Below are 23,263 nucleotides of genomic sequence, written 5' to 3'. Positions count from 1 at the left end.
TGTGTGATTTATCTGATAATGCAATTACTATACTAACAAAAATCTTTCTTATACTTGGAGAAAATTCATTTGGAGGCCAATATAAATTCAAACAAATATGTATGGAGCAAGTTAACAAACAACACTTGAACTACAGTCGGCATGCTGAGCCCAGAGAAGACAACTTACCAGAGAAACACCTAAAACGTTCTCCGCAGCCCTCTTCAACTGGACAGCCTAGATCAGGGTTGCAGGATTGTGTTTCAAAAGCACTTCCCACACATGGGTGGCCTCCATACTGCCCATAAACAGCAACTGATCGCCATCGGGTCTGGAAACAAAGCAGAAGTTTGTAAGTTAGTTATCCCATTTCCTTGAGTAATAAAATCTAAGAATTAATTCAACTTGAGAAATACTGTCTAGGAACATGTTCTGGTGTGGTACAGGAGTAGAATACACAAAATCAATGAGCCTGCAGGTTCAATGACAGTTAGATTGCTATTTACACGGAGCTTCAAACATGTATTTACTTTCACTGTTGAGTGAGGGGGGGGAAAGTCCTGATGATTCTTTTGAAAAGTGACTTGAAAGAGTAAATACATTACAAAACAGTACGATCAAAATTTTGGCCAGAGCTATATTCTGAGAGTTAAGCACTAAATGTTTAAGGCTAATGAAATGCATTTTGTTAGAGGAAAGGGCAGAGAAAGTTACAGGGAGAAGAGTGAAGATGAAATAAAGTTAGCAGAACAGTGGTGGTGCACACGTTTAAACCATAGGCAGAGGCAGGAGGATCTTTGTGAAACCATGTCTGGAGGGTGGCAGGATAAAACCTTAATAAGTGTCGTAGGTGACTGACTGGAGCTGGGCCTTCCAGGAAAAAAAAAAAATAAGACAAGAATGGAAAAAGAACCCCGAAAGACATGTACTGATATGAAGGCCACATGTACAAAATAAGTATGAGCAATTCAAATGTTAAGGGATGTTAACAATGGGATTTTACTAGCTGATGGAGAGTTGAGCTCTGATAGGGAAATGCATCAAAATGGGGCCTCTTTTAGAAAAGAAGAAAATGGAAGAAGTTACTGTGCTGAGTGGGAAATTCATAAGTAGTCCTAAAATGCACTTGGTCCACATCAAATAGGGAGCCCTGTTTCTAATGCTTAAACACACTGAAGATCTGAACCACCTTTCCTCTCTGCTCCTGGTCTCCTACACTTGTGCCTTGTGCTCTCTAGTTTGATGTCAGCTTGCACAAGCTAGAGTTATCCGAAGGGAGGGAGCCTCAGTTGAGAAAAATGTCTCCATAATTTCCAGCTGTGGGGCGTTTTCTTAATTAGTTATTGATGGAGGGGGTCCCAGGCAATTGTAGGTGGAGCCATCCCTGTGCTTGTGGTCCTGGGTTCTATAAGAAAGCAGGCGGAGCAGGTCAACAAGAAGCATTCTTCCATGGCCTCTGCATCAGCTCCAGCCTCTAGGTTCCTGCCCTGCTTGCGTTCCTGCCCTCACTGCTTTTGATGATGAATTATTATATGGAACTGTGAATGTAATAAACTCTGTCCTCCCTAAGCTGATTTTAATTATGGTGTTTCACAGCAATATTAACCCTAACAAAAATAACCCTTCTCTATTAATAAAAAGAAGCCCATCTCATTTTGAGAGGAATCAAACCTTGAGTGACAATCAGCTGGGAAGATTAAGCACACAAACCAATTTTAAATGTACTCCTCCGTCTTGCATTGGGTTGGAAATGGGTACCACGTGGGACAAGTGGTCACACTGTGTAATTTGGACTCTGAGTGAGCTTTCATGAGTCTCAGCCTGGCATTGGCACCTTGCATTGCGGTTAACAGCAGAGCTGTAAGAAATAGGACCAGTAAAGTTTCTGGATATGCTTTTAGTCTCTCTTTTTAACTGACAAAGACTTGCCACATATGTAGCTTATCAGTGTGCCCTTTTCTGGGTTCTGAATACAGATGGTGTACTTTGCGCCAGAATCTTTACCCTTCTTCATGTTGGCAGCCGGACCCTAAAGGCTGCCCATTCTCCACAGACTCATTTTCACCTCTCTGATTCTAATCCTCTGGTCCTTTTTCATTTTCACCTGTCTCTTTCTGAATAAAAATTGCGTTTCATCAACTGGGATATATCCATTGCACAATGACCTTCATCAAAGAAAAAATACTTATATGACAAACACACTCATCTGTCTTTCTACTTAGAAGTCATTTTGGGGGGTTTTAAATTATAAAAATGATTTGTGTGCTCGCTGTTTCTTTTAATTTGGCCTTGTTATTCATGTGTTTTCCCCCCTCTGGAAGCAGCCATCTTCTATTATGTTTGCTAGATGTCAAATTTTTCATTTGTGTAACTTGTTTTGAAAATAGCACTCATATAAATAATAAAAGAATGTTTCATTTTTAAAAAATGATGACCAAATGGCATGGTTTATGTCAATAAACTCAGCACTTTGGAAGCTGAAGCAGGAGGATTTTGCCATGAGTTCCAGCCTGGGCTACTGAGTAAGGCTTTGTTTCAAAAAAAAAAATGATGGCTTGGAGAAGGCTCAATGCCAGAGTGCTCGCCTAGCAGTCCCAAGAAGTTGGGTTGATCATAAGTGCATCAAAGGAAATAGATGGAGAAAATGATGTCGAAGATGCTTCAAGACAAAAATCATCTTCTGTGATAGGGTTTTGTTATTTGTGCACAATCTTAGACAAAAGACCAAGAAGTGATAGTTCTGTTATCCTCTGCATATGTTGTGGCTGTGAGCTTGGTGTTTTTGTGAGACTCCTAACAGTGGGAGCAGATGTATCTCTGACTCTTTTGCCTGCTCTTGAGACTCATTTCCTCCTATTGGGTTGCCTTGTCCACCACTGTGTCTTATTTTTGTCGTGTTTGGTTGTTGGCTCTTGAAGGCCTGCTCTTCTCTGAAGGGAAATGGAGGGAGAGGGCGTCTGAGGGAGTAAGGTGGAAGGGAGCTGGGAGGAGTGATGGGGGGGGAACTACGGTAGGGATGGATTGTATGGTAGAAGAATATATTTTCAATAAAAAATTACTTTAAAGAATGATGATAATGATATTTAAAAACTATACACAGTATTGAAAATACATTACTCATGAATGAAATTCTCAGAAAATAATAATGAGTGTTAAAATAAAATAAAGACCATAAGCACACAGAGAGAAAGTGTGCTGAAAGACTAAATAGCAAAACGGTGGTAGATTTGTTTCTTCTAGACAACAAAATTATGAGTGCTGTTTTCTTTCATTACACATTTCTGTATTCTCATCAATGAATGTTTTATAAAGAAAAACACATTTTTAGAAGTATTGTCAAGGGTCAAGTCAACCATTTTATTTTATATTATTACTTAGGAAATAAATATAAAACATTGCAGATGCTTGATTTATTCAGTCAGTCTCTATCTGTGAAGTAAAATGAAGCATCAGCTTCTTCACTGTTTGCTGGTTGAAATGGGAGGAAAAGTTAAAACTTGTGAACAAAACACAGATTTTGAACTTTCTTCTATGTGATTCTTGTCTGGTTAATAAAGAATTACTGAGTTACCCTGAACTTTCAGCCTGTGTTTAAAAATAAAAAGTCAAGAAAAATATAGACATCACAGCATAACAGTATTGTAAACAAGTTCTCATTTCTTCCTGGAAAATTCCACAAAAATAAGTTTCAAAATACATTATCACTAATTGATGAACATTCAAAAGTTGATTCTGTTGTGGCTATACCTTCAAGTAACAATAACCAAGTCAAAAGTTCTGTCGGAGCCTACCTGTGTCCTGGTACAGCCATCACATTCTGACCAAGGGCCAAAGGAGTCCCACTGGCAGTGGACTGGAGAAGAAGCTCTGTCATGGCACCAGATTGTCGATCATAAATCAGGTGGGAAGAGAAGCAAGAAATTACAAAGAATAGACAAGAACAGTCAAAAGTCATCAAAGGCACCTCTCCTTGAGACGGTCGTGATCACCTGTCATCTAGCCTTCCCTCCCCATTATGGGAGGAGGAAGGTAGAGACAGGAGGATCAGAAGTTCAAGGTCATGCTCAGCTGTACAATGAGTTTGAGGACAGCCTGAGCTACATGAGATCCTGTCTCAAAAAACAGAAAACAACAAAAATGTGCTTTAAGATGAGGAATGTATATATGAAAATGTCACCGTAAAGCACATTTTATGTAATTATTATATGTTGGTTAAAAAGAGGAAATACTTCCAAAAATTTTAAGAGGTATTAAAAGTATCCTAAAAGTATATGAAAATGGGAAGAGGGTCACCTCTTTTTACTATAGATTAATTTTTCTTAAATATCTATTTTGTACAAAGTACTGCTAACATAGAAGGCTGTAAGGATAGGAACACAGAAATTTCTAATCATCATATACTGTACCTAATATGATAAATTTCATAACAATGTTTATCCTGGCTATTTTTTATGTAAACTTGACACAAGCTAGAGTCATCAGAGAGGAGGGAGCCTTAATTGAAAAAATGCTTCCATAAATGGATGAGGCTGTAGGCCAACCTGGAGAGCATTTTCTTAGTTAGTGATTGATGGGAGAAGGAGAGCCCAGCCCATTGTGGGTGGTGCCATTCCTGGTCTTGTAACCCTAGGTTCTATAAGGAAGCAGGCTGAACAAGCCATGATGAGCAAGCCAGTAAGCAGCACTCTTATGCCCTCTGCATCAGCTTCTGCCTCCAGATTCCTGCCCTGCTTGAGTTCCTGTCTTGACTTCCTTCGATAAACTGTGACGTGGAAACATAAGCTGAATAAACTCTTTCCTCTCCAAGTTGTTTTGGTCATGGTGTTTCATCACGTCAGTAGTAACCCTAACCAAGACAATGTTTACATAAAATTTATCATGGGAATATAAATAAAGGAGTAGTCAAAATTAAGAGAGTAGATGAAAGTATTTGGGAGGAAGGTATTGGGCCTTTGAAGAAACTCAACAAATGACTTGAAGCTATCTAGAAACTTGAGAGACAAGCTCTAAGAACACTAGAAAAATGCTAGCGAAGACTATGTGACAGCAATTTAAATGTCCTCCATATTCACTCAGGTCCCTTCTTAAATACATACACAGGTAAAAAACTGAGTTTAAGCAATACTACGCTGATCAAGCATATGTGGGTGGTAGAGCTGCTCTCAAATAATGCTAAACCCTGGCTGTGAAGAAAGACACCTGGGTGAGTCCTCAAAGGTCAAGGAAGGCTCAGGAAAAGATCATGGAACCAGGACTCTGGATTTGTGGACTCATAGCACAAGACTGCGCTGGGAGACTTCTTGCGTCCAGGTGATTCTTGAATCCTAGAGCTGTCAGGTGGTCCTAAAAACAATGAATCCCATTCTGTAGTGTGCATTGAAAGAACCTTGGTAACCTGTTTACACATGGTACCAGTGAGCCAAATGTCTGAATCTTTTGACCCTTAAATGGCCCTCTGAATGTATTGTTGCTTGCCTACCTGTGCCCCAGGAAGAAACAGAGGCCTTCCCCAAAGATGGAGGCACGGGATGGATACTCTGTAGCCTCCCCTTCCCCTTCCCCCCCCCCCCCCGGTCTCCCTCATTACTCTGCACAGAACCCTTAGAGCACGGAGGTTCTTAGCCTCAGGAACTTGGTCACCAGTAGACTCTACATGCTATCTCATCCTTTTGTGTCCCTGGGTCTTACACAGCTCCTGACTCTAATAGTTCCACCAAGTGAACTGACCTATTTCCATCAATCCAACAGTATGAATAAACACACGGGGATGGGTAAATTGTGCTGGCTTTTATCCAGCCTTCAGGAACCAATAAAACTATTTTCTTTAAAAAAAAAACTGTTGACCTTTAAAATCTGGAGAATGTTTATCAAGGACTAAATTTAAAGATCTAATATTGCTCTGAATCCTCTGAGCTCTCTGAATTAAGGTAAAACCCTGGAACTGGCACCAAAAACCATGAGGTATTTTTGTCCTTGTTTCTTCCTTAAAGGGAAAAAAATAAAATAAGAATAAAAGTATAGTTATTATATTTTCTAAAAACGTGGAAAGATGAGATGCATAAACACATCCAATGTGCTACATAAAAGTTAAACCATTCAGAAGAATTTACTATTTTTTACATTTTTAAAATTTTCATACAAAATCTGGAATATTCTTACCTTGAGAAGATTTGAAACTCTGCCATAAATCCCACCAAAATGAGTAAGTGTGTTGTCTAGGATAGAAAACAATGCAATATTACTTTAGCTTTCATTTCCTTAATGAGTTAAAAATGAATACATCCACTGAAGTATGGATTTTTGGATTGGGAGAATATGAGTGGAAGAACTGTATAAAAAGATAAATGACTTTTCTTTTTGAAATTGTGTTTTAAATAGAAGCTTGAAGGTTCTTCAAAAAAAAACAACTTAAAAATAGAACTACCATATGATTTTGCAATCCCAATGTAATGAAATCAGTACGCCAAGAAAGATATCTGCATTCCCATATTTATTGCAGTATTAGTCATGATAGCTAAAACAAGAAATGTAAGGGTGTCCACCATTGGATGAAAGAATTAAGAAAAAGGTATTAAGAGGAGACAAGTAGTGTGGCTCATCAGTGCTTAAGTAATTTGCATGAGACTGTACTTGACCCTCAGTATAGCAGGGGAGGGGGAGGCGAAGAGAAGAAAACACACACCATGGAATACCACTGAGCCTTAAAAGAGAAAAACCTCCTGTTTGCAACAACACATGCGAACTTAGATGGTATTGTGTTAAATAAGATAAGCCAAGCACAAAAAGATAAATACTACAGGATAAAATTCATTTATAGGTGTTACCTAAAAATGCTGAACTCAGGGAAGTAAAATGGAGAATGAACAAGGACTGACTGCAGGGTCCCTCACCCCAGCTGATACACCTATGGCATCCTCTTCACTAAGGCTCTCGGAACATGCTTGAAGAAGTGGTGGAAAGATTGAAGAGACTGGAGAGGAGTACAACACCTGCTATAAGATAGTGTGTTCTAGACAAGACAGGAGAGCTGGACCTGAGAAATCTCATGACTATTGTTGCCTAAAGATCCACATGCTAACATGGCTGAGGGAGTCTCCCAAGGCCCTAACTCTGGATGAAGAGCAACAGACAATCATGGCTGCTGAGAGATGGAGAATCAATTTCTACAGGAATGAACCTATGTGTTATCTAATCCCGAGTGGTCAGCACTGAACACATATACACAAGAGGAACATGAAATGGATCCAGCAGGTTTTAGTGCATGAGTGCATGTGCATGTGCATGCACGTGTGTGTGTGTGTGTGTGTGTGTGTGTGTGTGTGTGAAAGAGAGAGAGAGAGAGAGAGAGAGAGAGAGAGAGAGAGAGAGAGAGAGAGAGAGAGATGCTGCAAAGTGCCGATTTGTAGATGCATAAGGGACAGAGGAAAACAAGTAGGACCTTGTAACTGAAAAGATGGCTAGACCTCAGTATCTAGAAAGGCTAGTGGAATAGTATGAAAAAAAAAAAAACACATAACATCGGGAGGACGATTCACAGGGGATGCTAGACTGTAGAAATGGAGAAAGGGAACTAAGCACCAGCATTTATTCACTGACTCCTTCTGACCATAGATGTCATGTGACCAGAGGCCACAGCCTTGATGTCCCCCTACAAAGAACTGCATCTTGCACTGGGAGCTAAAATGAGCCTTTCCTTGAACTGCTTTCGTCAGAGTAATTTTAAACAGAAAACCAGGACAGTCCCTAAAATGGGAACCATTTGTCTTCCTGCCCTTTAGAAAGAGAATAATGCACATGAAAACAGAACAGTCCTGGGCACAAGCTGACTATAAATAATCGGTTTAGAGTTTGCCATGTTGAAAAATAGGGAATGAACTGGGTCTCTGACACTCAGCTAGACCTACAGTTCTTTTTTCTTGTTTTTTCATCCATGAATGAACACTAGCTTTTCCCGGTTCCACTACTATGCTCCAGCTGACTTGCTAATCTGAGACATCACTGTGCCTGACATGGGCCATCCTCTGATTTCACTGATTCTGGGGTGAGCTCAGACCAAGGGGGCAAGATACATAACTGTCCTGTAGCTAGCTAAGAGGAAAGCTCCTTGACTCTAAACCCTTCTTCAATAGCTCAGCCCCAAGTTACCACCTACTCAAGTGACATTGAGAGAACCAAGGGGAATTATGGAGCCATTCTCCCAAGTTGAGCTGACATGGATGGAGAAGGAGGTCAGAGATCATTCCTCCTTAAAATACCAGACTTAGAGATCACTTCTGCTATTGTATAGCTCCAGACTTTCCCATGTCTCCCTTGTTGGAAACATGTCACACAAGCATGCCTTTCAGGTTTATGCTAAGAATGTAAACATCTACTTTTAAATACAAGCAGAAATTCTGCATGCATCTTGGAGTGAAATGGTTGCTTCATTTGTTGACATCCTATCAGCCAATTAAAAGAAAAAAAGTGTATTTATTATCACGACATTAAAATGTCATAAAGTAATGACTGTGAAACACATTTTAAGCATAAAACAATTATTAAGATGTCTCACCATAAAAAAAGGAAGAAAATTGATTGACAGTTAATCCCAATACTGGGGAAAACAGGTTAGCTAGATTACTTTAGCAAGCATACCATATTCCTTTTTGAACCAACAAGTGTTCTAAGTTGTTAAATAAACCTACAAAGCACAGTAAAATAAATACCAGAATATTGTACTGTAAATCTAAGTTTGTAAATTTCCTTGCTATTGTAGCATTGTAGCCTTAAACATATCAACTTTGTAATTTGTGTTTAACTATTTAATTCAAAGGTTACCAAAGATCTACATCTTGGTCCTGCTCCAGCCTCACTAGTGAGCATGGATTTTGTAAAACAAGTGGACAGGACAGTGACTGTGGGGAAACCTCACAGCAGACAGAGTGGCAGAATTGTTCCTCCAGTATGATAATGCAATGTTTTTATTTTAAATATCCAATCTGCAATGATAAAATTGGGTCTGGGAAGATGACTCAATTGGTAATGCACCTGCTGTGCAAGCAAAAGGATCTGCATTTGATTCCCAGCATCCGTAGGAGACATGTAGGTCCTTGGTCAGCAGCATCCATAGGAGCTATGCAGGTCTTTCTTCGCCAGCATCCATAGGAGGCATGTGGGTCCTTGGTCTATAGCATCCATAAGAGGCATGTAGGTTCTTGGTCCCCAGCATCTATAGGAGGCATGTGGGTCTGTGTGCTCACAGATAAGTACTAGGGAAACCAGGAATGTTATTCACATGGGGTTGTCTCTTCAATGACAGACATATAACCCAGAAGGCTGGGCATAGATGTGATGAATAGCCTAGTGACCTCTGCACTTATCTGGATGGCCAGGCTACACTGGCTCCTTCTGACCTTTATCTTGAGCCTGTTTATCTCAGTCAATCTACATAACTATTCTCCCCTAGACTGTAACCATGAGCACTGTTTTCCTTGAGCCTGTTTCCTTAGGTGATTTATAGGACCTGTCTTTATGGGAGAAGTCGCTTATACTTAGTGGAATCATGTCTTAAGCACATAGGGTTGTGTTATACTAGGAAACTTTTTTCCAAATTGTGCTGTGCTTAAACATGTCTGAAAATAAACGTGTCAGACTCTCAAAGTTTGAACGAACATCAGCTACTGAGTTGTGTTGAATCATAGTCCCTTCTTGCTTCCCCTGGATTGGCATTCTGATGGCCGTGGTGTTTGTAGATACTCTCCCCACCCCATCTCATGCATGCTTGTGCGCACACACACAAGCATCACATGAAAAGGCAAGCACAGCAGTAGATGCCTATGATCCCAGCACTAGGGAGGAAGAGACAGGAGGATGCCTGGGTTTGCTAATCAGCCAGTCTAGTCATACTGGTGAGTTTCAGTTTCAATGAGAAACTTTATCACAAAAAAAAGGAAGAAAGAAAGAAGAGAAAAAAAAGAAGGAAGGAAAGAAGAGCAATTGAGGAAGATACCTGTGGAATGCACACATACATGTGAACACACAAATTATAATAGCAATTTCAACTTGCATTCCTATCCTAGAATTTCATTCTATAATAACAATTTCTATCATTGGTCTTTTGTGTATATTAACTTTTTAAAGATATTTGATTGTTTTATGTTGGTCCAACATGTGTGTATGATTAAACTCATCGCTTCACTCCATGTACTTACATTGTCTACCCACGCAGTCCTTTTTCATTCGAGATTTTGAATTCTAGTTTTCCAAGGCTACAAAGTCAGTTTTCTATAAAAAAGCTCTTATATCATCCAATCAAGACCTCACTACATGGCCTAAAATTAAACAAACAATCAGACTGGAGAAAACAGCCTTAGAAGTGACAATGATCCTATTGTGTTCCTTTATTGCTTTCTCGAGACTTCCACACACACTGCCTTCAATTCTTTTTCCCCAGCTCTTTCTGACTGATTCACTTTGGCTGAACTATTAAAATCTATTTAGATAAGGATGTTTTTTAAAGTCACCCCCAGACCTTCTCACTATCCTTCGCTTCATCTGATTTCTTTCAGTTAAGTATGACCTTCCCCTTTGAGATGCCTTTAAGTAAGTAAGTCAGAAATTATCTTACCTTCATGCTGGGGAAACATTCAGGACAGACGAGAACAAGAAAATTTCATCTGTAAGGACAGATGAGCTTTCGTCTCCCCCACAGCCTCTCCCGCTCTGGATTATTTTTCCACTCATTTATAGAGTCAGCTGCACTGAGATTCAGCTCCTACCCCAACTAGATTCTCCAGGGACATAAAGAGCCTGCCTCTGTACTTGATCTGTGCCTTGAAGCCAGATGCATTTTGTCAGTTATAAAGACCCTTGCTGCAGCCAGCTGGGACTGTTTGGGAGTTACAGATACGTTTCTGGGAAATGTATCTGCTAATCGGGGAAGACAGTAAATGTCCTCAGTTCAGCATTGAAGTGATTTCCAAGCAAAGGAGACCCTGTAAAACAAGGGCTAAACCTCTTTACTTTTTTAATCTACTAAACTGAGCACATGTTTTCACGATTCTCTTAAAGGGTGTTATAAAGCAGGCTTTGAGATTGCTTTGTGTAAGAAGAGTTCTTTGTCCATTTTCTGTTTTTGTAGCAAAACACTTGGGACTCGGACCTTTAAAATATAGAAGTATTTGGCTCATAGTTCTGAAAACTAGGAAGGCCAAGAGCCCGGTGCTGGAATCCATTTAACATCTGGTAAGAGCTTGTCTTTATGTATCATGACACAAACGAGGTTATCACATGGTGAAACATAGTAAATGTGGAAGCACAAGTCTCTCTTCCATGTCATACAAAACCAGTAATGCTAAAAATAGGAGCCTCATTCTCACAACCTCATCTAATCTTTAGAGGGCTTACCTCAAAATATTACTAGTGGATGATGGATACTAAATTTTCAATACAGGAATTTGGGGTGATGAATTTAAACCATAATAGATCTGGATATAGTTCTGTCTGCCAAAAACAAATGGAATGTTCTAGCATGGAATTTTTCTGGAAACAAAATAGAGCATAACAGTGCCACACATACATCCGTTTGTCTTTAGCTTCCACGAATTAATCACAGGAAGTATTTGGGGGTCACCGTTTGTGCTTGGAAATCCAAGGATAAGGAGTCTATTCTCTTCTTCCACCTTGTGGGATCTGAGATTCGAACTCAGATTTTCAGGCTTGGTAGCAAGCCCCTTCACCCACTGAGCCATCCTGATGGTCAGTTTTCAGTTTGTTTGTTTGTTTTTTATTTTTAATGGTTATTTTTATTTCACGTGCATGAGTGTTTGCAGGCATGTATGTATGGGTACCATGTGCATGTCTGGTACCCTCAAAGGTCAGAAGAGGGCATTGGGTTCCCTTGAACTGGAGTTATGGATGGCTGTGAGTCACCATGTGGGTGCTGGAAACTGAATCCAGGTCCTCTTCAAGAGCAGCCAATGCTCTTTATTGCCGAGCCATCTCTCCAGCCCTGACTCACCTTTTTAAAGAAGAAGAAGACTTGTAAAATGTGTCTGCACAATCTCAGCAGTGATGTGGAACTCACCACTCCCTTTGTCATGGTCCCTGAGGGAGCTGTAAATATACTTAGGCTCTGGCAGCATCTGAGGCAGAAGAGAAGAAAAAGGAAATGTTACACCTTTGAGTTGGGATTCAGAAGAGCAGACAGACCTAACAGAACCATGTGAAAACACTTAGCAGCTACACAGAGGGTGGAATTCTGGGAAGGAAAAGTGCATTGTCTCATTGAAGGGATAAATATTCCTCCCATCTCTTTAGCTTGGTGATAGGTGAATCTGCCTTCCTAAGCCAAGTGATTGATCAGTCCAACCATAATGTTAGGTGTCCACCCAGGCCACAGATTCCATTCTCTTGACCAGAAGGAAATGGTTTTCCCCTAATGGACCTTTAACACTACTGTAACAATGTCACATGAGTGTTTATCTGTTCCAACAGGAATTCCAATGGGGAAACCATTAGGACAAGAGCTTTAAATATATATGGGGTCTGTGCTGTGGGCAGATTGGCTGCCAGCATAAGCTGGGTGGACTTTTTCAAAGGTCAGTGGAAATTCATGCATGGAAAAGTCTTAGGGAAGACCTGAAACTGAAGGTCAAGATGAGTCAAATGGTGGTACATGCAAGGGAAGGAATTGGAAGCATAACTTGGAATTTTTCAGTTTAAAAAGAAAAAGACAGTAAAAGCCTCATTTAAGGAGATAGACAAAACGTCTAGAAAAATTCTCGGGCCTTAGTGATTAAACAGGATTTCAAGTCTGACTGTGAGAAATGCAATAATTTAAGAAGCTAAATGAGGAAGGAAATAGAGATTCAAAGAGGAAGGGGTGATTTTTAAAGAGGGATATTTGTGGTCTGGGAGAGCATCCAGAATATTCCTGCAAGTGGGGGGGGGTGTCTTCGGGAAGACCAAGGTCACCCCAGTTATGTAAGTGAGCTACTGGTGTGGAAAAAACACAGCTGGAGTCTGATCATACTTAGGCATAAACCACAAGAAACATCCCATTTGGGGAGCAAGAAACATTTTTTTTAAAGGGAGCGAGAAAGAGAGGTTATGAAAATGATTAACGGGAGGAAGCAATGCTATCAGCCATTTCGGGGAACTTCAAGGAGATGAGGCCAATGGGCAATGAGAAATGGTGGTCAGAAAGAAGGGGTGCTAAGGGAACACCAGGCCAACCACAAAAGCCCACTTGTTGGTAAACTTAGGGTAGCATTTTCCAATCTTTTTGCCACATAATTCTAGTACTGCAGGACACTTCCAGAAAGAAAAAAAAGAGAACCTTAATTTGTAGCTAAATAAGACTGTACATATATAAAATAGAGCTGAGTTAGGAAGCTTCCAAGATCCTGACTTCAGGGGCCTGATGATATGATGCTTCCTTCTCTGGGGAAGCATCCTCAGGTTGAATGGGAAATGTTCAGCAGCAACCTTGGCCTGTAGGGAATGCCAGCTGGTCCTGCCCTGGTCATGACTGTTGAAAATGTCTCCTGGTGCCAAATGTCCCATGTGGCAAAATGCCCAACACATCCCTTAATTGAGAATCATGGCTATATTCTCAATTATATATATTCCCAGCAAATGCCCAGGTTCGTATCCATGGGATGTTGTAAAGTATGTATTCTGAAAGTCTTGGCAGAAAGCAATACTTTCACTGAAATTCTTTAGCCCGGAACTCCCCAAGTTCATTCAACATCCCCCACATGCCTGTTTCTAACGAGATTAGTGTGAGAGCATTTTTGGTAAATAGCATCTGAAGCAAGATGAATCAGTAAAAGGGGAAAGCAGGTTTCTGCCTGACTGGGGAGGGGGTCAGCAAGAGCACATGCCCTCCTCATCTCTATGACCCAGAAGCCCTCCATCTCTACTCTGTTCCCTGGAATCTGACAAGACCCTCTACTTCTGGGGAAACTTTTAGGCTACTCATGATATCAGGACACAGTTTGTTCCATAACACGGACCTACATGGAGTGTGGGGGGGGAGGGGGGAGTTCTATTTGAGGGAAATGATTTGGCATGCCTATTTAAGTTACTAGCCATTTTATTGAATTGGGAACAAAACTGGAATAATTCAACTCCGATAGACTCAGCTGCCTCTGGGAGTTGAGAAGAACAAGCTTACTTGGCAAGAGTAAAAGCCTCCTTTTCTCCTTAGCACTGAAACTGATAGGTCAGAATTGATCTAGCCGGGAATTGGAACAAAGAAGCAATAGCATCCTCTAGTGGCATGACGCTCCAGGCTCTACATCAGGACAACCGCATCCGGCTCTGGAGTTGAACCACTCAGGAGCCAGCGAATCTACCTAAGCTCCCCGGGCAGGAGCTTGTTAAGCTAATAAGTACTCCAGGTGGTATCTTTTCCCCAGTAAAGTGCCACTGTGTGAATAGTTTGAGAACGAAAACTGACTGCCAGGCAAGGCTTTATCCAAAGGAAGTTTTCAGCGAAATGATGGTTGTTAAGCGCTTTCTCGTCACACCTACTAAGATTCTGTCCATCTTTGCTGGTAGCTCTGCACTAAACACAGTCCCCTGCGCTAAGGGAGCTCATGAGAGTTCTCTCAACATCTTGTTTTTCATGAGAACGTTGTTTAGAGTTTAGAGGTTTGCCAACTATTTACAGGGCTTTTCACTTCCCTCTGGACAGACGTCCACACTAGACAAGCCTTTTCTCTGAAGACCCCAATGACCGCAGAAGGCAAAGGTCAAATTACATTCAGGGGGTAATAAGATGTCTCATCACTGTTATCTCCAACAGTGCCTGACGCTTTTTAAATTTAGGAGAGAGCATGGATTTGTTTGGGTTTCTGACTGCTGTTTGGAATGTCGTTGTTGCTGTTGTTATCTGAAGGGCACACTGTGGCGGTTGCCTGCAAGCCCAAGATACATTTCTCTGGGTTTAAATTCGAATCAAGAGAAACAGTTCTGGGAAGGATGATAAAAACTGTGACGATGTCTGTAGTTCTGGGAAGATGTTGTAGAAAGTCATGCAGAGGCCATCTGCCAGAGGACAATTTCCTTTATTTCATGTATACTTAAAATTTATGGTGCCTAAGAAAGGGGGTGGGTTTAAAAAAAAAAAAAAAAAAAGGAGTTCAGCATGCAAAATTCTTTTTAAAAAATCAATCACTTCCAGAAAATGAAAAATGCTTGTGAAATAGAATAATTGTTTAATTATGTAAAGATGTGTTGCTGTTTTACCATGCCTGCCTAAGGCACCTGATTGGTCTAATAAAAAGCTGAACAGCCAATAGCTAGGTAGAGGAAAGATAGACTGGGCTGGTGGGCAGAGAGAAAAGAGGAGCCAGCCTGCCCAGCTGGGGCCGGACAGACAGACATGGAGGAAGCAGGAAAGCAGAATGGACAGTATGTAGATGAGGTAAACAAGCTTCAGGGAAGACATAGATGAATAGAAATGGATTAATTTAAGTTTAAAAAAAACAAAGCTAGCTAGAAACAAGCCTAAGCTAAGGCTGAGCATTCATAATTAATAGTAAGTCTCCGTGTCGTGATTTAGGGGCTGGCAGTCCAAGAAAGCCTGCTATATTTGGTCTCCAGTGTGGGGCACATATTTCTATGTGAGGCCTGAGAAAGCTGAGAGAGAGAGAGAGAGAGAGAGAGAGAGAGAGAGAGAGAGAGAGAGAGAGAGAGAACCAACAGGGCTTCCTAGTAGCCCAATGCTTATAATGTACAGAAGTGTGGCTCTGTCATATAGCAAACACTCAAACAGCTGGCACATTAAGTAGAAACACCCATTTTACCTACATGTACACTTTGTGCACCATGTATGTGCCTGGTACCCAAGGAGGTCAGAAGAGAACATTGGATACCCTGAGACATGAGTTACAAACAGTTGTGAGCTGTTGTGTAGGTGCTGGGAATCAAATCCAGGTCCTCTGGAAGAGCAGCCAGTGTTCTTAGCCATGGAGCCATCTCTCCAACCTCATGCAACCTCTTTAAATGCTTGTGGATAAAATTATATTAGAAGCCAGTGAAAAGCAGCCATAAACACACATGTGCTCAGAGATTATTCCTTAAGGACAGGAATGATACTGAAAGCAAAAGAAGGTACTACTTTGTGTTTCAGTGATACAGATACATGCACTAAATACAGTCTGCACTCAAAATCTTTGCAAGAGCAGGGATAGAATATAGACAATATCTATAGATGGTAATGTAGATATTTTAATGTTAACATTTTGAATTATATATTCAGTGGTAACTTGATTTAAAATTCTTTCTTGAAGGCTCTTCAAGAACCTAAAAGTAGATCTACTATAAATACAATTCTATGTTCTTCTGAGTTCATACCCAAAGGAAATTAAATCAGTATCCCAAAGAGATATATTTGCATGCCCATGTTCAGTAGCACTATTCATGAGAGCTAATATATAGAATAAGTATAGATGCCCAACCACAGATAAATTCAATCGAATTAAATATGCCTATATACACCATGGAGCATTATTCATCCATAAAGTAGAATAAAACCCTGTCATTTGATGCAAAATGTATGAAACTTGAGGACATTGTGCTAAGTAAAATAAGTCAAAGATGAGCAATACATATTTTCTCTCATATGTAGAAGCAAAAGAAATGATAAAAAACAAAGCTAAAGGTGATGAATCTGGGAAAGGGAGTTGTAGGGAGGAGGGAAGGTTTCTAGGAATGGGAGGAAATGACAGAATTCAGTCAGAGAGTAACTAGGATACATTGGGAGCTGGAAAGATCACTCAGCAGTTAAGGGCACTGGCTGCTCTTCCAAAGGTCCTAAATTCAATTCCCAGCAACCACATGGTAGCTCACAACCATCTGTAATGAGATCTGGTGCCCTCTTCTGGCTTATAAGCATACATGCAGGCAGAATACTGCATAATAAATAAATAAATCATTTTTTAAGTACATTATACAAATGTATGAAATTGTCAAAGAACAAATTTAATTACGTTTTAAAAGATACAACTGAAGTCAGCCATGATGGCACACATCATGTTGTTTGTTTGGTTAGTTGTTCATGGAAGGGATTGAGTTGCCTAGATAGGCTTCATACTTGCTATGTAGCTCAGGCTGGCCACCAACTCCTTATCCTTCTGCCTCCACCTCCCAAATGCTAGCATCACAGAGATACATACATAGATAAGAGCTTTTCATTTTGATGGAATTCAGTTTATCCAATTAGGCTGGAACACAACTTTTACCTCAGCACTTGTGAGGCAGAGGTCAGCCGGTCTTTGTGAGTAGACCAGGCAAGTCTGGTCTCCATAGTGAGTTCCAGGACAGCCAGAGCTGAGTAAAGAGATTCTGTCTTCAACAACAATAAATAAATTGGCATGTCCATTGATGTTCTGTGAATTTTAGGATGTGCTTTCTCAGCTCTCCAGCAAAGGCCTTTGGGATTTGGGTAAAGAATGCTGTCAGCCCCTCAATTGCACTGGGTAGTATTATCATCCTAACTAGATTTTAGTTCCAACAATGTTTTAGAATATATGAATTTTGAACCTTTCTGGATAGATTTATTTCAAAACACTTTATTCTTTTTTACTTTATTATAGATGAAAGTTTAATTTTCTTTTCTTTTCGAGGGACTGACAAGATGGTTCAGTGGATAAAAGCACTTGCTTGGAACCCATTGGGGAAGGAGAGAACCAACTCCTAAAAGTTTCCTATGACCTCAGTCACATGTGCACACCCTCCTGTGATCTACTCACATGTGCACACACACACATGCATGTGTCTCACACACACAATAATAACTATTTTTAATTTCCCTTTGATAGTACTCATTTCTACTACATAGAAATAAAGTTGGCCTTTGCAAGAACTAGCACATTGGTTCTAATAGTTTTATGGGTGAACTACTATTTTCCATTCATAAAATTGTGTCACCTGTAAACATGTTTCCTTCTTTCTCTCCAATTTGGGTTCTTTGATTGTTTTTTCCTGTCTAAAACCTCTACTTTGGCTAGAAGTAATAAGATCTTTGACCTTGTTCCTCATTCTAGGATGAAAGACTTCAGTTCTTCAACATTAAATACGATTTTATGGATGGTGTTTCATAGGAGCCCTTTATCCAGCTTTGGAAGTTCATTCTCTCTCATTTTCTCATTTTTTTATGTCATGAAACATGTTGGTTGAGATGACGGTGTGCTTTGTGTCCTGTATTGTTTAAACATGGTACATGGCATTGAATGACATGCATGTGACATCAAATTTGCAATAGTATTTCTGGGATGCTATTGTTATTAACCACATCATTATTGGACCATGTTATAGAGACCATCCTATGTAATGTTGGATCCAGTTTTCTAGCACTGTTTTGAGGGAGTTTTTGTTTATTCTAAAAAAGGATAGTATTTATAGTTTTTTGTGATACCTTTCTCTATTTAGGTATCAAAGTCATGTGGCCTCATGGAGTGAATCAGACTATGTTGACTCCTCTTCCATTTGGTTTTTAAGAATCTGTGGAGGAGCTCTACTCTGCCTACCACCCCATCATTCCATTCATAATAACTTTTAAGTACCCTTTGAATGTTTTCCCTTGTAAATATAAAAATAGTAATCAGTGAATCTTATTTTTCTTTACACACAACTTATAAATGCAAACCCATGGGGGAAGAGAGGAATTGAGATGTGTGTTAGGGTCCTGTGCTGCTGTTCCCTTTAGGGAGGGGGCCAAGTAGGTGCAGAGTCAATGACACAGACTCTGGGAGAATGTTGAAACAACATGCTCAGTTTATTCAGGAAGAGGCAAGCCTTATACACCCTCCACCTCATCCTGGGGAAGGTCTGATGAATATGCATCTGCTGGTGTGACATGGCTGTCTCTCCCTGGTCCAGGTCATCTCCAGATCATGTCTCAGTTGCTATTGCTAAGGCCCTTAGGCAGACCCAGGTTGGCTCTCAGAAAGTATCTTATTACTGGTTTGGGCCTACTGGCCCTCAAGCCTGTTAGGGCTGAGTCATCCCACTGAGATGTGAGATGTATTCAACAGTTATACACACAGGTTTTGCTCTAAGAACTCAAAGACTCTTGGTCAAAGCTACTTTTGTTAATTGACCTCATCACACAGCACCACAACTTCTGACACACATGTTGATTCTAGTCCACCTGTTCTCAAGTAGACTTTGACGGTCATACCACTTTGCCTGTTACAATCAGCCACTTACTATAAATATTTATCACTTTTGCTTATAATGCTCTTCCTAGATATTTACTCTCTGGTAATAACCTTCTCCCTTTCTCCACTCAATAAGTCAGACAACTTCCACCAAACTAATGCATTTTTTTCTTACCTCTATGACAGTGGGTAACTCCTTATTGCTCCTTACTCAGCAGCTCAAAATTCTATCACACATTTCTCTACTAGAGGTACTGAATAGGAGGATAATAGCTTTGGACTCATACTGAGATTTCTTGATTTCCAGAGTCCCTGGGATACTTATCAGAGTAAAATGGTTCAGAATAGTCCTAGGCAGGCATTTCAGATGAGAAGGGAGCCACTGACCCAGCACAAACCCTGACAACTCCCTGGTGTCTCTATCTAAGGGGCACTGTAACAGACATGAACATAGGTGAGCTGATGCCACCAAGTTCTTAAGTGACTGGAGTAGAGCTTTCCCTCAGCCCAATGGGGCTTAGTAGAGGTCAGACCAGGCTTTGCCATTGTATGTCTACCCTCTATGCCATTTGACTCTCATTCACCATGTGACTCTTTCTCCATTGCTTTATATTTAACATTAATAATCATATTAGGGGTAGATGAAAGAGTATAGTAGAGAAAGTTGATGAGTACAATTTATACTGAACTCAGAAGCCAAGCAGGCTCAGCCCTAGTTAGCATTTGGATGAGGGAATTCTTACTCTGAGATATTTCATCAGATTATTTCATACTTTACCATTCTCTTCGAACCTCTGATATCCATTGCCTCATATTCCTTCTTTTTTTTTTTTAAGATTTATTTTATTTATTATGTATACAGCATGTATGACTGCAGGCCAGAAGAGGGCACCAGATCTCATTACAGATGGTTGTGAGCCACCATGTGGTTGCTGGGAATTGAACTCAGGACCTCTGGAAGAGCAGTCAGTGCTCTTAACCTCTGAGCCATCTCTCCAGCCCCCGCCTCATATTCATTCTTAGGCAATGCCCTACTTAGCTTTAGTTGATAACTTGAGCCTAGAGTCATCTAGGAGAAGCCTAGATCACATTGGTCTGTGGGCAGTCTGTGAGAAATTGTCTTGAAAATTAATTAAGGTAGAAGCATCCAGCCCGCTGTGGGAAGCAGGTGGTCCTGGGTTATATAAGAAAGCTAACTAAAAATGACTCAGAGTGTAAGCCAGGGAGCAGTATGTCTCTGGGGTTTCTGCTTCAAGTTCCTGCCATGTTGAATTCTCTTCTCTGCTTGAGTTGCTGCCATGACTTCCCCCAATGATGGATGGTGACATGGAAGTGTAAACTGAATAAACCCAGTCCTCCTCTGCTTTCATTCTGGCCAATATCTTATCACAGCAATATAAATGACGTGAGAACAACCAATGACTTTATTGTGTTTATGAACCTCATCATGATTTTTTATGTGCATTCTTGTCATCCATGTTCCATATCCACCAGTATCTATGCCCAAATATTCATCCTTACCTTACACTATCATAGATGAATGTCATATGATCCTAGGTCAGGATAATTCCTCTACTTGTGTACCATAGGAGGGCCCAACCTGCAGTCTGTGGGCCACATGTGGTCCAAGACAGCTATGAATGATGCCCAACACAAAATTGTAAACTTACTAAAAACACTGAGCTTTTTTTTTTTCACAATTCTTTTGTAACTCTATTACACAGTTCTCAAGAGTGAGCTTTATGGGTGACAACATCATATCACAATGTCACACAAAATAAACCTATGTATCCTCTCACCATATGTAGTTGTGAATGGCTTCAGTTCTATCATAATGTGTGGCCCCCAGTGTTATCTTGCAAGCACAGACAGTCAAATTGGTACCATCAGGCATTACATGTGTTCATAGAGTCTTGGCAGTGAAAGGCCATAATTACCAATAGTGTTTAAGTTGCCATTACAAACAATAAATATTTAATGCTGTTTAGAAGACAGGTAAGCATTCTTGCTTAATTATTAAGGGTACTTCCACCCTTGAGCCATGTCTCATGCATCATCCTGCTCCATGCTTTACAATCAGCCTTCCCATGGTGCTACATTAGCAACTAAGAAGTATAAGGGCCCAAACCTTGTTTTCTATTTTCCTGCCAACTAATTTTCATAATATAAATAAATACAGTCCTGTTGTGGAATATTAGTTTAAGATGTGTTGTTACATTCATTATGTTGTGGAATATTTGTTTAATGATGCAAAAATGTGATGCATTCTTTGATGTTGCATTTGTTTAACTCTGTAAAGCTCTGTTACTTTTCCTGCCTAAAACACCTGATTGGTCTAATAAAGAGCTGAACGGCCAATAGCTAGGCAGGAGAGACAAATAGGCAGGTCTGGCATGCAGAGAGAATAAATAAGAGGAGAAATATAGGGAGAGAGCTAGAGTGGAGAGCAAGCAAAGGAGGAGAGGAGGGTGCCAGAGGCCACACAGCCAGCCATGAAGTAAGAAGGAAAGGAAGATATATAGAATAAAGAAAAGTAAAAAGCCCAGAGGCAAAATGTAATTAAAGAGAAATGGGATAATTTAAATTAGAAAAGCTGGCTAGAAACAAGCCAAGCTAAGACTGGGCATTCATAAGTAAGAATAAGTCTCTGTGTATTTATCTGGGAGCTGGGTGGCAGGTTCCCAAAAAGTAAAGGGAAAAAAACTACACAGGCCCTTCTTAATGTCTATTTTTTTTAATCTCAACATAAATTTTACAACCTCTCAGATGATAACAGAGCCCTCAACACCTTCAACAAAAAGAAAAATCACACATAAAGGAAGATTGTTCGACAACAAGTTGGCAAATGACTTTTCGTCAAGATAAACAATAAGGCATGCTGCTTAATTTATAGGGAATGTGGGCTATCAAATTCCATGTAAACCAAGGATCATGTCATAAGGATCATGTCAAAATTAGAAAAACTCAAAGAAAACCTGTCTTCTCAGAAAAAGTTTGTAAAAACTGAGATGGTTTCTATTATGAAAGCTAGTTATGTATTAATGTACTAATACCAAAAATCAAAGTCATTTGCTGATAGTGAATTTATAAGCAATATATATAGAGAAAGTATAATATATATATATATATATATGTGTGTGTGTGTGTGTGTGTGTAATAAATATATATATATATATATATATATATATATATATATATATATATATATATATATATATTATATGCTCTCAAGGAAAGTGGGGGGTAATACATCTAAACTCAGTTTGTCTTACTGGCCTATAGTCAGATGAATTGAAGCAACTGGAAAATTAATCAAAAGAAGTGTGAAGAGTAGTTGCTGACTTTAAAGTCTATACTCTGATGATAGATGATGACTAATGCATTGAATATGGTGTGATCTATCATCTTTTTTTTATTTGATTCTTTGATACAGGGTTTCTGTGTGTAACAGTCCTAGCTGTCCTGGAACTCGATTTGTAGATCAGGCTGGCCTTGAGCTCACAGAGATCTGCGTGCCTCTGACTCCCAAGAGCTGAGATTAAAGGTGTGTGTCACTGTAAATGGACATTTCTCTCCAGCCTACCAATTCTCAAATAACCACTCAGAGGCTTAATATAAATTATAAATGCTCAGCTAGTAGCTCAGGCTTATTACTAATTAGCTCTTACATTTAAATTATTCCATAATTCTTATCTATATTTAGCCACATTGGTATCTTTTCTCAGTATGGCATTTTCATTTTTCTCCCTCTGCATCAGGCTGTCAACTCCCTAACTCTGCCCTTCCTCTTCCCAGCATTCTTAGTTTGGTCTCCCACCTATACTTCCTGCCTGGCTACTGGCCAATCGGTGTTTTATTAAACCAATTCGAGTAACAAATCTTTACAGTGTACAAGAGGATTATTCCACAGCACACCACCACTGCCCAGCCACAACCTGACATTTTTACTGGCAATATTGATTAACAACTATAATGCCACTCCAAGGGAGGGCTGAAGAGAGGGCTCAGTGGTTAAGAGCATAGCTTCTCTTCCAGATGACCTAGGTTCAATTCCCAACATCTGTCTACATGGCAGCTAACAACTGTCTGTGACTCCAGTTCCAGGAGATCTGAAGCCCTCACACAGGCATACA

At 40.0% G+C, this 23,263-nt stretch overlaps 1 protein-coding gene across 1 annotated transcript in view; it reads right to left on the bottom strand.

Moving 5' to 3' along the window:
- Window positions 1-10,793, bottom strand: part of C7 (complement C7) — a 62,446-nt gene extending 51,653 nt beyond the window's left edge. The window contains exons 1-4 of the mRNA XM_042261487.2: window positions 10,586-10,793; window positions 6,139-6,194; window positions 3,771-3,846; window positions 169-310 (exon numbers count right to left, since the gene is read on the bottom strand). Of these exons, the coding sequence (XP_042117421.2) occupies window positions 169-310; window positions 3,771-3,846; window positions 6,139-6,194; window positions 10,586-10,591 (280 nt within the window). The 5' untranslated portion in view covers window positions 10,592-10,793. The remainder of the gene's footprint in view (window positions 1-168; window positions 311-3,770; window positions 3,847-6,138; window positions 6,195-10,585) is intronic.
- Window positions 10,794-23,263: the final 12,470 nt, after the last annotated feature.

Source organism: Peromyscus maniculatus, chromosome 15, assembly GCF_049852395.1.
Source record: "Peromyscus maniculatus bairdii isolate BWxNUB_F1_BW_parent chromosome 15, HU_Pman_BW_mat_3.1, whole genome shotgun sequence".
Classification (NCBI taxonomy): domain Eukaryota; kingdom Metazoa; phylum Chordata; class Mammalia; order Rodentia; family Cricetidae; genus Peromyscus; species Peromyscus maniculatus.
This window is presented reverse-complemented; position numbering and strand designations above follow the sequence as displayed.